Source organism: Podarcis melisellensis, assembly GCF_964234715.1.
Source record: "Podarcis melisellensis genome assembly, chromosome: 9".
NCBI lineage: Eukaryota > Metazoa > Chordata > Lepidosauria > Squamata > Lacertidae > Podarcis > Podarcis melisellensis.
The window spans coordinates 40739452-40752323 of NC_138541.1; the positions used below are offsets into that span (position 1 = coordinate 40739452).

General features: G+C 38.8%; 1 protein-coding gene across 1 annotated transcript in view; it reads right to left on the reverse strand.

Moving 5' to 3' along the window:
• Nucleotides 1–12872, reverse strand: part of PDGFC (platelet derived growth factor C) — a 101410-nt gene that overhangs the window by 6455 nt on the left and 82083 nt on the right. Inside the window, exon 4 of the mRNA XM_081926199.1 lies at nt 2694–2895. Coding sequence (XP_081782325.1) covers nt 2694–2895 — 202 coding nt within the window. The remainder of the gene's footprint in view (nt 1–2693; nt 2896–12872) is intronic.

Below are 12872 nucleotides of genomic sequence, written 5' to 3' on the forward strand. Positions count from 1 at the left end.
TTGAAGACAGCTCTTCCTGGACTCAAAATATTTTGGTTGCAGCTGTTGCAGCGATCTGTGTGGTGAGGTAGCCAATGCCCAGCTGCCACCATGAGGGCCAGGAGGTGCGTGCAGAGCACAGTGGCCAACAAGGTTCTGGCCTTGGGTGATCCGTCACCTGGGCATTACCTTCCATGATGTGTCCCCTTACAGCCTTGATGGGGTTCATCTGTCTGTGATTGGGAATGATTTGTGGCTGACCTCAGTGTCAGTGGGGTTAAGGGATTGGTTACAGGTGTGAGTGGTTGGCGGCGAGTGTGGTGCTCGTGTGGCGGATAGACACTGGTTCAGGTGATAGGGTTGGGAGAATGGTCTCGCCATCCCTATGTGAAGGGTATTCTGTCAAAGGAATCCAAGGACTCAACTGGTTTGGTCAACCCCCAGGGGGGCATCTGGGTGGTGAACATAGTCTGTTCCCGGCTGTTTGCCTACCCAGGTGTTCACCCTTGGCTGACCTATGCTGGTGCCCTGGGTCAGCGCTGCCTGCAAGGGTGCAGGGAGCTAGTCGAACCAGAGCCTATGCAACCACTCACCTTCTGTAATCAAGAAAGTTGTGGCCTAAATTCTGCCAAAAACCAAAACTAAAATTTGAGTCAAGTGTGACTTTATTTAATGGGGAGGTCTCTGGGTCTGAACACGCAACTAGGGAAACACAATGTTGTACGGACCTGAACTTGTTATGGTTTCTGCCAGAAGCATCATAATATAATCCATTGCTTGGATAATAGCAACTAATGAAATCTACAGCATTTGCAACAAAGATGGGTGCACACACCCAGTATAATTCATCCAGGTTTATTTTCACTACTGCCAACAATAGTTGCTATGAAATTATTTACTATATCAAACAATGATGTTTAGAGCTGAAGTTGTATTTTCTGTTAAATAACATTTTCCACTCTAGTGAGATTTTTAAAAAAGGCATCACATGGTATTAAAAACCAAACACTGCATTTCTGCAACAATTATGAATGTCTACAGCAAATACCATGTCATCTCAATAGGACACGTTTTCTGCCTTAGGCTGTTGCATACTCTCGTAATGCAATCTGAGGGTGGTCCTTTTAAGAGGGATATGACTATACTCAGTATGTCTTTATTTAACAGCAATTCTAATTTAGTGTCCAATTAAAACTCTTTAAAAAGTTTTATGCTGATGGTGTTTTCTTTGTTGGGGTGGGGTGTTCACAGTTTTCCTGGATTTGGTTTTGTGTAGATGCCATCCAATGATGGGATTTTGATTTATCTAAAGTTTTAATATATATATATATATATATATATATTGGGGGGAAACTAGAAAGATGAAAATGAATATTCTAATCCTAATAAATAAATAAACAGAAAATGAATATTCTAATCTTAATAAATCCTATCGCGTGTCCACACATAGGACACTGTAGTTACATTTTACATGCTGCAAGCAAAAAAGGACAGAGGCAGACATCTATGCTGTTTTCTAGGGATCAAATCAAACAAATGAAATAGGTTCTTGAAAGATTCTGCCTAGATCCAGTCTTAGCATATCCTTGCAATTATCAAAACCCTATATTTAACTCTATTCAAGCAGTCATAGTTATGCTTGACTATCCTCCATGATCATGCACGAGAAGGGCAGGAATATTGTGTATTCCCTATCATTAAATATCAAATGCATGTAAATTATAGCAGTTAGTGCCTAACAGCTAAATCAGATTTAGTCTGAAACTAAATTCAAAGGGAAGTGAAAGGAAACTCTTTTTCAGTACCACTCTCATGTAAGAAAACAGGTTCTAACACGAAAATTCAACTCTACTGGTTAAACAATTTAATTGCCCACTATTGTTTTGATAAGATAGAAGAGCAGCACTAAATAAATCTGCCCATGAGGTTTAATGCAGCTGTTATTTTACTTTTCTCCCTTTCTACCCCCAGAAAGGTTAATTGCTTCACTAGTCAACAGAGCTTTAATTGGCATTTAGGAGCATAAGAGTTGCCTAGCTGGATCACAGTACAGGGGATTTTAGTCCATTCACAGCACAATCACAGTATATGTGGAAGTAAGTGCCACTGAATTCAATGAAGCTTATGCCACAATATGGGTACAGGATTGCAGTCTACTAGATCTCAACCACAAAATGGTTTTCAACAAGCCATGCAAAGCAGTGACCATCACCTACTGCAGATTACATAGGAAAGGGCAAGAATGCAAATACATTCACTGGCATTCTGAATGAGTCAGAACTATATTCATTAAAGGACCACTCCTGTTGTTTTCCAAAATACTCACTTTTTAATCTTATTTTCTACTTGCTACAGCAATCACACTAGAAGCTATGAGTGATCATCACAACTAGTCTCTGCTGTGCCTATACAAAACATATTTTAGCTCGTCCACCGGTATTTGATATGAGGATAGCCCAGTTTCCCAATCACATTGAGCTGATTTGTTTAACCTCCACTCTAGTAAATGTTGATGAATCAAGAACACTCAGTTAAAAGAGTAAAAGAAATGTAGTTCCAGAAAGTCCACAAAGCAATTTAATACTTGCATCAGCTGCTGGGTAAGGACTGTGCAACTGTAATCAATACAAATAAAGAATACTTCATGCAAATTCCAATGAAAGATTAACATTAGCATGCCAAAACAAAGCACAAGATATAAATCCGCTGGTTACCTCTAGATTTTCTTCCATGAATGTATGCTTTTCCAAGGAGCTGCCAGGTTGGTCTGTACAGGTCTTCCAAATCTAATTGCCATCTGTCTGGTTCAAGGTACTTGATAAGTTCCTCCACAGTACTAAATCCAGCAACTGCATTGTTTAGCAACTCTAATGGTAAAGCTGAAGGTGGTAATATTGTTGGGCTGGCAGATTCTGTCTGATGTTGTAAGGAGAAAAACAAGCATCTTAGGTGCATATAATGATAGAGGTTAATCTCTCTCTCTCCCTCACACACACACACACCATGATATCTGTTGAGACCAATATACCTTTAATCTCTGGAAAAGCCTTCCTAGAGAAGTTTGCCTAGAACCATATTTATGATCTTTTTTGTCCCCAGGTGAAGCTTTATAATTCACCAACACCTTAAAAACTCCTGGGCTTTTCATTCTATGGATTGTGCTTTGTTATATATCTGCCAGAAATAACATTTGTTATGCTTTTTATTGTTCTATATTGTATTTTGGTCTTTAAATTTCTACAAGGCAATCAGACAACATAGGTTGGGGGGGGTGTTTCCTATAAATACTGTCAATAAACACAAAGTCAAGTGAAAAATAGTGATAATCTAGGACTAGTCTGATCATATCCATGTTTTCTCGGGCATTTTACTTTTCTCAATGGGGCTTACTCCTAGATAAATGTGCATAAGATTGCAACATATTTATTTTGCTTATTACATACAGTTTCCTCTTATTTTCATCACACAGTTCACTCTTACCAAAGCTGGGTTATAAAACAAACTATTGTACAACTTTGGCAAATATACTCAATAGACTGACACAAAGTGATAAATGGTATGTCAGTAAACAATTAGAGTTAATGGCACTCTGAGGCTTTGAAGGAAAAACATAATTCCATTACATGCAATTAATCCCTGCAAAAATGCCAACACATACATTTCTCATGTATTTAGCATTAGTAAAAACTGTTTTGATGAGTGAGCAGAATTGGTCTATATATTTCGTTGAGCAATTATATGAAAATACCAGCAGTAAGAGAGACAATATTCTCAGTAATAGAAACCTAGATTGCAATATGCCAACAATTGAAAGCAACCGTGGCTCATGGCCCCTACAGTTATGAATGATATGCATTCAAGATTCCCCATTCCAGTTTCAAAAGGGCTGTTCAAAATCTCTTACTGCCAACAGAAGTAACCATCGGTACAGGCATGGTTCTGGATCACAAGAACTGCTACTTCTACCATTAGAGCCTGACATCCATTTTTGCCTGGTGAATGGCAGTTTGATTTCTGTACTTCCAGCTCCAACTCAAGCCCAACTAAAGGACAAATCTCAATCCCTAGCTCCAGGTTGAAGAATACACATGCCATGTCTGAATTCTGGTAGGATTCACCAACACTAAGCCTTGGAGAAAATCCAGTGTTTCTGCTTTCAGGATTCTTAAATATAGAATATTGCTCTGTAAGGATTTTCACATAACTCTATGAAGATATTAAGGGACACGGGTGGCGCTGTGGGTTAAACCACAGAGCCTAGGACTTGCCGATCAGAAGGTCGGTGGTTTGAATCCCTGCAACAGGGTGAGCTCCCGTTGCTCAGTCCCTGCTCCTGCCAACCTAGCAGTTCGAAAGCACGTCAAAGTGCAAGTAGATAAATAGGTACTGCTCCGGCAGGAAGGTAAACGGCATTTCTGTGTGCTGCTCTGGTTCTCTAGAAGCAGCTTAGTCATGCTGGCCACATGACCCAGAAGCTGTACGCCGGCTCCCTCTGCCAGTAAAGTGAGATGAGCGCCGCAACCCCAGAGTCGGTCACGACTGGACCTAATGGTCAGGGGTCCCTTTATGAAGATATTGAATATTTGTTTACACACAAACATGCATGCCTTATGTGGGCACCCTAAATTTCAATGATCCAGCCTTGCCCAGGAAGGAGACCGATTTCTTTCTTTAAGTTTCACTTTACAGTTTGGGAAATATCTGATCACAATTCTCTGTTATTGTCATCACTGAGAAGACAGATAGTGGAGATCATAGTGAGAAGAAGCTCACTGGATGGGTCAATTCAGTATGTTGTGGGGGCAAAAGAGGCAAAGCCTGTGATAGAAAGGTCTACAGGAGAGCAACTGAAAATAAAGCAGTAGTCAAGAGGGCATCCTGATTTTGCCAATTAGGGCAGAATGCAATAAAAATATATACCCAGAAATCTATTTACATTCATTTAAAACATCTTTAAATACTAGATAGTTCCGAATATTTTATCTCTGGCATAGTACTGTATGCGAATAGGAGAGCAAACTATAACTCATGTATAAATACTTTAGGTCTGCCGCTGCCTTATAGTGAAGCCAAAAATGACAATTAGTATTGGATCAAGTGGAATTTCCTGTTCTGCTATTTATACGGCATTTTCCTGCACACATTTGAAGCTATCAAAATATAGTTGGCTTCAATGCAGAGAAAACCTTTTCCTGCAAGACCTTTGTGCTTTCATTGAGGGCAATAAAAACTATGCTCTGAAAACCTAAACGGAGCAAAAATATTAAAATAAAGATTGTCTTGATTATTTGTACAGGAAAACCCTTCAGAGCAAATAAAGATTCTGCCATTAGCAGCTTTTAATGAAACAGTCAAAGGACAAGGACATAATTCATTACTCCACCAATTCTGTAAGTCATATTGAAGACACCACCACTATGCTAGAAGACATTATTAGGACAAGGCAACTATGTATCTTGGAAACTTAGCTTTTTATTTCAAAGAGATGCAAGCATGATAATATTCCTGTATTGCAGGAGCCTGGACTCAATGACATTCATAGTCCCATCCAACTCTACAATTCTATGATTAAATGACTCGTTTTGTAACACCTCTAAGACCCACTCCTCTGCCTTTATTGCATACTCAAGTAGCTGTCTAGCTGAACTTTTTGTATTGCTCGGGTTTTAACATTTAGTCCAGAAAATGGAGTTTTAGATCTCCCTGTGACTCATTTACAAGGCACTTTGCCTCCCTAACAATCTTGATGCCATATTTACATTCACTGCAGTCTCCAGTGAGGACTAGCACAGCATCACATTGGAGTAGATTAATGTACTCCACTGTTGGGCTGCCCTCAGGGTTGACCTAGAAGCTGCAGCTAGTGCAAAATACAGTGGCACAATTGCTCACTGGGACAGACAATTACCCCTATGTTATACCACTGCCGAAAGAAGTGTACTGACTGCCAACTAGCTGCTGAGTTAAGTTCAAGGTGTAGGTGCACAAAGCCCTACAAAGCTTGGGACTAGGATAGCTAAAAGATGGTCTTGCCTCATATACACCCAGCTGATCAGTACACTCTGCAGAAGTCAGCCTTCTACAGATGACATCTCAACAGTAGGTCAGCTCCTTATGATATATGAACTGAGCCTTTATTGTGGCAGCACCTGCTCTTTGGAACTCCTTGCTATATATCAAACAGGAGGTGACTCTACTGCTTTTTGGTACCTAAGGAAGACCCTCCTTGTTCAACAAGTGTTAAGTGGAGAACTTTATCTCAGCCTGTATCTGTACTGGAATTCATTTCATTTATTTTTACATATGATTTTTAAAAAGGTTTTATGGTTGATATTTTTACTGTGAAATCATGCCAATATATTTTATCTGCAGCAAATAATAAATGAATTTAATATATTTATAATGATAAAAATTGGCTTTTCAATCTGGAAAAAACCACTCAGTAGCATACCTAGATGTTGGCAAAGTGCGTACGAAAAGAGTTTCTCAGCATATAATCCTGCAAGCTGAGAATTTGATCTATGTGATCCCGGCTGCTATCCTCACCTGGAAGCAAGTCCCATTGAATTCAATGAAGCTCACTTCTCAATAGGCATGTATTTAATGTCTCTGTAAGGTGGTAATATGCAGTTCTTAAACTGACAAACAAACTGGTGTAAAAAAGATAAAAATAGGAAGCAGTGCTGCCTAAGGTCAAATTTCAGTGGCTTCACTGAAGAGAGATCGATGCGATCATGGCCGAAAATAGACTTGAAGAAATATATCAGTGTTGTAGGACTGAATTAACAAAGATGCTTCCTGCCATTTTTCATTTAAGCTTTTTATCACCCAGGAGTTCTTCAACAGTAAATTGCAAAAATTAATTACTTAATAAATATATCTTGATTCTTTAATGAAAGAGCCCAATTTTCTATTTGCAGCTAATAATATCTGAATTATTACTGCTTTCAAAACAGTTTTGCTTATCTTCTGGTAAGTACATGGCCATATATTAGCTATTTTCTTGCCAATATAAATTCAAATATTTCTCATTTACAGTGAGTCGTTCTTTCCCGCTCCAGACGTACACATACTCTCCTTAGAGAATGTAAGTTTACCTTGTGTGTCCTAGCAACACATGCAAAATATTTTAGTCTCTGAACTTCAAAAAGAAAAAAGCCGCAACTTTCCTAAGCCTAATATATACAGCAAGTTAAAAACTGATAAGATGCCTTTTCACCCAGCACATAACTCCAGCATGGTTAGTTAGGAATGTTTATAGCGCTTACTGTACTTTTATACAGTAAGAAATATTAATGCAGCATGTGGGAGGGAGAATTATATATATAATTATTATTATATATGTATCCCTATTTAGCTATGCCAAAGCTTTATGCATTAATCTGTATGTTAAATAATTTAAGAAGATGGAGAACTGGCATTTCTGGCAGGAACAACATTGCTGGACACACTAATGCCCTGGAATAATTTATTTAAAATGGGTTTTTATATACTCACAACTCAATGAAACATTTCATTTAGAAAAGCTTACAATAAGGAGTTGCTTTATGCTATTCCTTTTAAGTAAGAGTGATGGGAGGAGGGAGGACTAGATATATGCTCTGCTTTTATAATGGAATATGGAGGACCTTTACAGAAAATGCACACTTATTCTAAGTAACAAAGTGAAAGGATAACCTAGAAATAAAATCTGTGACAAGGTTGAAACTGCAGGAATTCTATGCTTATAAAATGCATCCTAACAAGCCTTGGCACTGTCAAGTACAGTTCACTCAAAGTTCTAAAGAGGTTCCAGTAAATTGTGATCTCATAAACCAAGCCAGATACCCTCTTTTTCATTAGAAATCATTATATATCTATGGATACAAGAATTAACATGCAATTTGAGCACAAAATTCTTATTTCACTTTGAATGGAGGTAAACAGGCTGTTATAGCCATGTAAATCACATCCCATTAAGATGGTGGAGTCAACCTCATAAATAGATTTTAAACAAATTCTGGGCTGGTGTCTAAACAGAAAGCTCCAGCTGTCTATGCTCAGGCAATGAAATATATCTAGACAATCACCTCTTAGTCCAAACTCATGCAGGAGAATTTTGTTAGCAATGTTGTTGGTAAGAAGGCTAACAACCCAAGGAGCTAAGGAATATTAAAATTAAGTACTTTCTTAAAGTATCTGTAAAGCCATCAACTATTTGCTCAAATAAGAACAATTATAAAGAAGCAAAGTATGGACGGAATAAAAAACAGGATTAATGCCAAATCATCGGGATAAAATGTGCAGCAACTGCACTCAGGAAACATGCCATTTATACACACACATCTCAGGCCCAGAACATATCTTTAGATACCAGCCCCATCTCTATTACCATTAACACATAAATTCTTTTCCCAACCTAAACAAGCCATTCAATGCTTCCCTTTCACTTTCCTAGCAGAAAACAATTTTTTTATTTTCTTTCACAGCTGCCCCTCCTTCTTGCTAATAGCAAAGGTTCTCCATCCCAAACATTTCCTAGACTTAATTTATGCGAAGGCTCAATAAACCTTAGCTCAGAAACCTGTTTTCAACATCAGCACTGAGTTCTGGAATGGGGGGGGGGTGTACTTATGAGCATGTGCAAAGTGCTTTCCACTTTCCTCCAAACTACTGTCTATTGACCCATTTGGTATTTAATAGTCAGTTGTCATCAAGCTTGTTCTTAGCAGTTGTTTTCATGAAAAGGGGGTGAAGCCACAATAATTCTCCTCAATAATGTAGCACACACTTCAACATCCCAATTCATAAAATAAAGATGCGTTTTTCTCTCTTTTTAAACATATTTTATTAACACAGTGGAAGGAAGAACTTTTTCATTTTAAAATGTTCATCGACTAGTAAATTAAGAGAGGTCAAGCAAGGACTTCCCTTTTCTAGTCTCCTCTTCCTTCTATGTCCCAGCCCTACAAGTTTCTGCTGCAACTTCCTTCCTTCCCTTTAACCAATTAACAAATCCGTTATCTCTTATCACCTGCCTCTTCCACCCCCTCTCTTTTTTTTAACAAAGAAATAAAGACAATTAACCAATACTCAACGCATCTATTTTGCATTAAGTACTTTGGGAAGCTTTGAAATGAAAAGTTCAAAGGAGAATTTGACATTTGCTTTTAAAATAACACACTTTATACCAGTCTCAGGGAAGTATATTAAGAATGCAGAGGTTTGTATAGAACTTTTGTAGACGGTGTCTTCATGATGCTAATTCCTGGGCTACAGCTTTAGCTAACATAGGTATGTATTAGGGGGGGGCATACAGTTGAGGCAGAAAAGTTTATAAATATAAATCTTTATCTCTATTTCACAGAGAACATTTAAAAGCTTACCAGAACAAACAATCCAAGATACCACTGTATTATCCTAGAAGGCTATAAATGAGCTGTACCCAGTAGTAACAAAGTCTTTGCGTACTTATATGATGGGGATGTGGTCAGCCACAATTAAAGGATGCTTTCCTTTCAAGAGCTTAAAAGAACTACTCATATGAATCAAAATATGGGAAACTTTATCAAAGCTAAACCAAAAGTAAGTGGCTAGCTGCAATGTGCTTGGAGTCTGAGAACGTGTTTGTCTTTCTCAGATTTCACATAGCAGCCTGCTTGTGAACCGATTACTTTGCAGTGCCACTGGGAGAGAGTGATCAATGTATCATATACCACAGGAAGGATGCAGTCATCTCTGAACACTCATCTCAACATAAAATTGAAAATTAATTGCACTTGGCACATCCTTCTAAGACAGCCACTATATGTCGAGTTAGGCATTAATCAGCTCTAACCGTAAATCTATTTGTGAAATCCACTTCACAGAACTGTATCAGGGAGCAGGCGACAAACAGTTTATGAACTATATGTGATCTTTGGTGTACTTTCTAGAACTACTGAGATTCTTGAAATCACACTTTTATTTGTTTTTGTTTTTTAAATAATGATTAGTTTTCAAGTACTGTATTGTGTGTTACTGTTGCTTTAGGAATGGAATATGTTTGTTGGAAACAACCCTGAGGTAACTCTGTGTTATGAATGGCAGTCTGTTATTTGCTAAATAAATAAATAAAAGTATAGTGCAGCAGTGCAGGGGGGAAAAGCCCTGAAACATTAAAGAGCATCAGCTGATTTCATCCAGGAAATAAAAGGGATGTATTTACTTGGTGGTAGAAGTTAGTCAAAGGGAATTCCATAGCCAGTGGAACTCTCTTCAAGACTTTCATTTCCAGGACAGATAACCATATATATGCCTATTGTACATAACACATGAAAGGAAGAACAGCCTCCATTTGTTTCAACATCTGCTACTGTGCATTGAGGTTTCACCCAAATGGTTCATAGCCACTGAAAATAGATCTATCTTCCACAAGTTTGCCTGCTGTTTCCCCTCCCCCAAAAGCAATCTAAATTACAATGAATTCCATGTATTAAATTCTCCCTCTCTTCTCCTCCTACCAATTCCATTGGCTGATCACAAGTTCCCAGAGTTACGTATGATTTAGGAGCTTTTCTCTGTATCCACTCTTTCAATTATCCACTATTAATTTGTCTAATATTTTTTCAGAGCCATATTTGGAACTGAAATCAGAGCACGGAGTGGAAATGAATTTTGTAAGTTAATTCTTCACTCAAGCCTCTCTTTTCCCCTCCCTTGAACCTACTACCAATACATGGATAACCTGGATTTCTAGTATCATAAAAAGCATATATGTAAATCATATGTAATCAAAACATTTAGCTATCTCCTGTGCCAAACTTGCTCCATTTTACACTTATTTTGAACTTTAGCTGCTATTTTTGTTGGCCATATCTTTTTGGAGCTCAACAAAGTCTATTAGAATTTTACAGTCCTGAGTTATCTTGTCTTCTGTAAAGATCCTTTATATAGCAGTAATAAATATTAAAGCTTTTATTCACAAATTTTTAAAATTGGCCATTTCTTCCATTTTACTAATCTAAACTAGCAAAGTATGGTGTAGTGGTTAAGAGTGGCAGTCTCGTAAACTGGGGAACCGGGTTCACGTCTCAGCTCCTCCACATGCAGCTGCTGGGTGACCTTGGGCCAGTCACACTTCTCTGAAGTCTCTCAGCCCCACTCACCTCACAGAGTGTTTGTTGTGGGGGAGGAAGGGAAAGGAGAATGTTAGCCGCTTTGAGACTCCTTAAAAGGGACTGAAAGGCTGGATATCAAATCCAAACTCCTCTTCTTCTTCTTATACTAACAAAATTGAAAGACTAACTGGAACACAATAAAAAACCAGCTCAGAATTAATGTTCTGGATGATGTAACATAGTGCAAATTAACACTAATATTCAGGAACTCTTAGGCAAGGATAAGGGACTTCAGATCAGCCACTGTGTAAAAGCAGGAGAAAAGGTGCAAAGCCCAAGTCTCCTACCCTTCTCCAGCTATCTTTACAGCATGAAAGGACAAGAAGTTTAAAAGGATCTGGGGACTACTGAAAAAGTTTGAAAGGAAACACACTAAGGACTTTATTTAAAAGATCAATTTGAATGTCATTGTGTTTGCCTTCCTAGGCGGGAAAAGAAAAACGATTTATGAAGTCTTGAGCAATAAGGGTCTGGGTCATGACATATTTTCATTCAGAAACTATTCTTGATCATCGTTCATAGAAGACTTTTTCTGCCCCCCCCCCCCCCAATTTGTCTGTAAAAGCCAAATGTTTCTAGTGGTTTGGTACTTAATTCTAAGTATAGTAGTACACCCCTAGTGATATGGCTTCCTGTGGTCTTGTTGTTTAGTCGTTTAGTCGTGTCCGACTCTTCATGACCCGATGGACCAGAGCACGCCAGGCACTCCTGTCTTTAACTGCCTCCCGCAGTTTGGTCAGACTCATGTTTGTAGCTTCAAAAACACTGTCCAACCATCTCGTCCTCTGTCGTCCCCTTCTCCTTGTGCCCTCAATCTTTCCCAACATCAGGGTCTTTTCCAGGGGGGTCTTCTCTTCTCATGAGGTGGCCAAAGTATTGGAGCCTCAGCTTCAGGATCTGTCCTTCCAATGAGCACTCAGGGCTAATTTCCTTAAGAATGGATGCATTTGATCTTCTTGCAGTCCATGGAACTCTCAAGAGTTTCCTCCAGCACCATAATGAAAAAGCATCAATTCTTCGGCGATCAGCCTTCTTTATGGTCCAGCTTTCACTTCCATACATCACTACTGGGAACACCATGGCTTTCACTATATGGACCTTTGTTGGCAAGGTGATGTCTCTGCTTTTTAAGATGCTGTCTAGGTTTGCCATCGCCTTTCTCCCAAGGAGCAGGCGTCTTTTAATTTCATGGCTGCTGTCACCATCTGCAGTGATCATGGAGCCCAAGAAGGTAAAATCTCTCACTGCCTCCATTTCTTCCCCTTCTATTTGCCAGGAGGTGATGGGCCCAGTGGCCATGATCTTTGTTTTTTTGATGTTGAGCTTCAGACCATATTTTGCGCTCTCCTCTTTCACCCTCATTAAAAGGTTCTTTAATTCCTCCTCACTTTCTGCCATCAAGGTTGTGTCATCTGCATATCTGAGGTTGTTGATATTTCCTATGGTGTACTTCCATGCAACCCAGTATGCGTCTCTCTCCTACACTGAGGCACGTTAAAACACTGCTTCTAAAAACATACATGTATTTTTAAGATAGTTTAAAACAGTTTTGGATCCTCAGTAGACTAGATGTGTTAATTCACATTTTGGTGTGATTGTCCATTGGCCCTTCACTGTCTCACACATCCCTGCTTATGCATACACTATACATGTAATTATGGGTATGCAGTACTCACACATCTTTCACATACCACAGTTGGCCAACACAGCAATACTGTTACCTACTCCCTTCTCTACTGAATCACTCTCCATTGT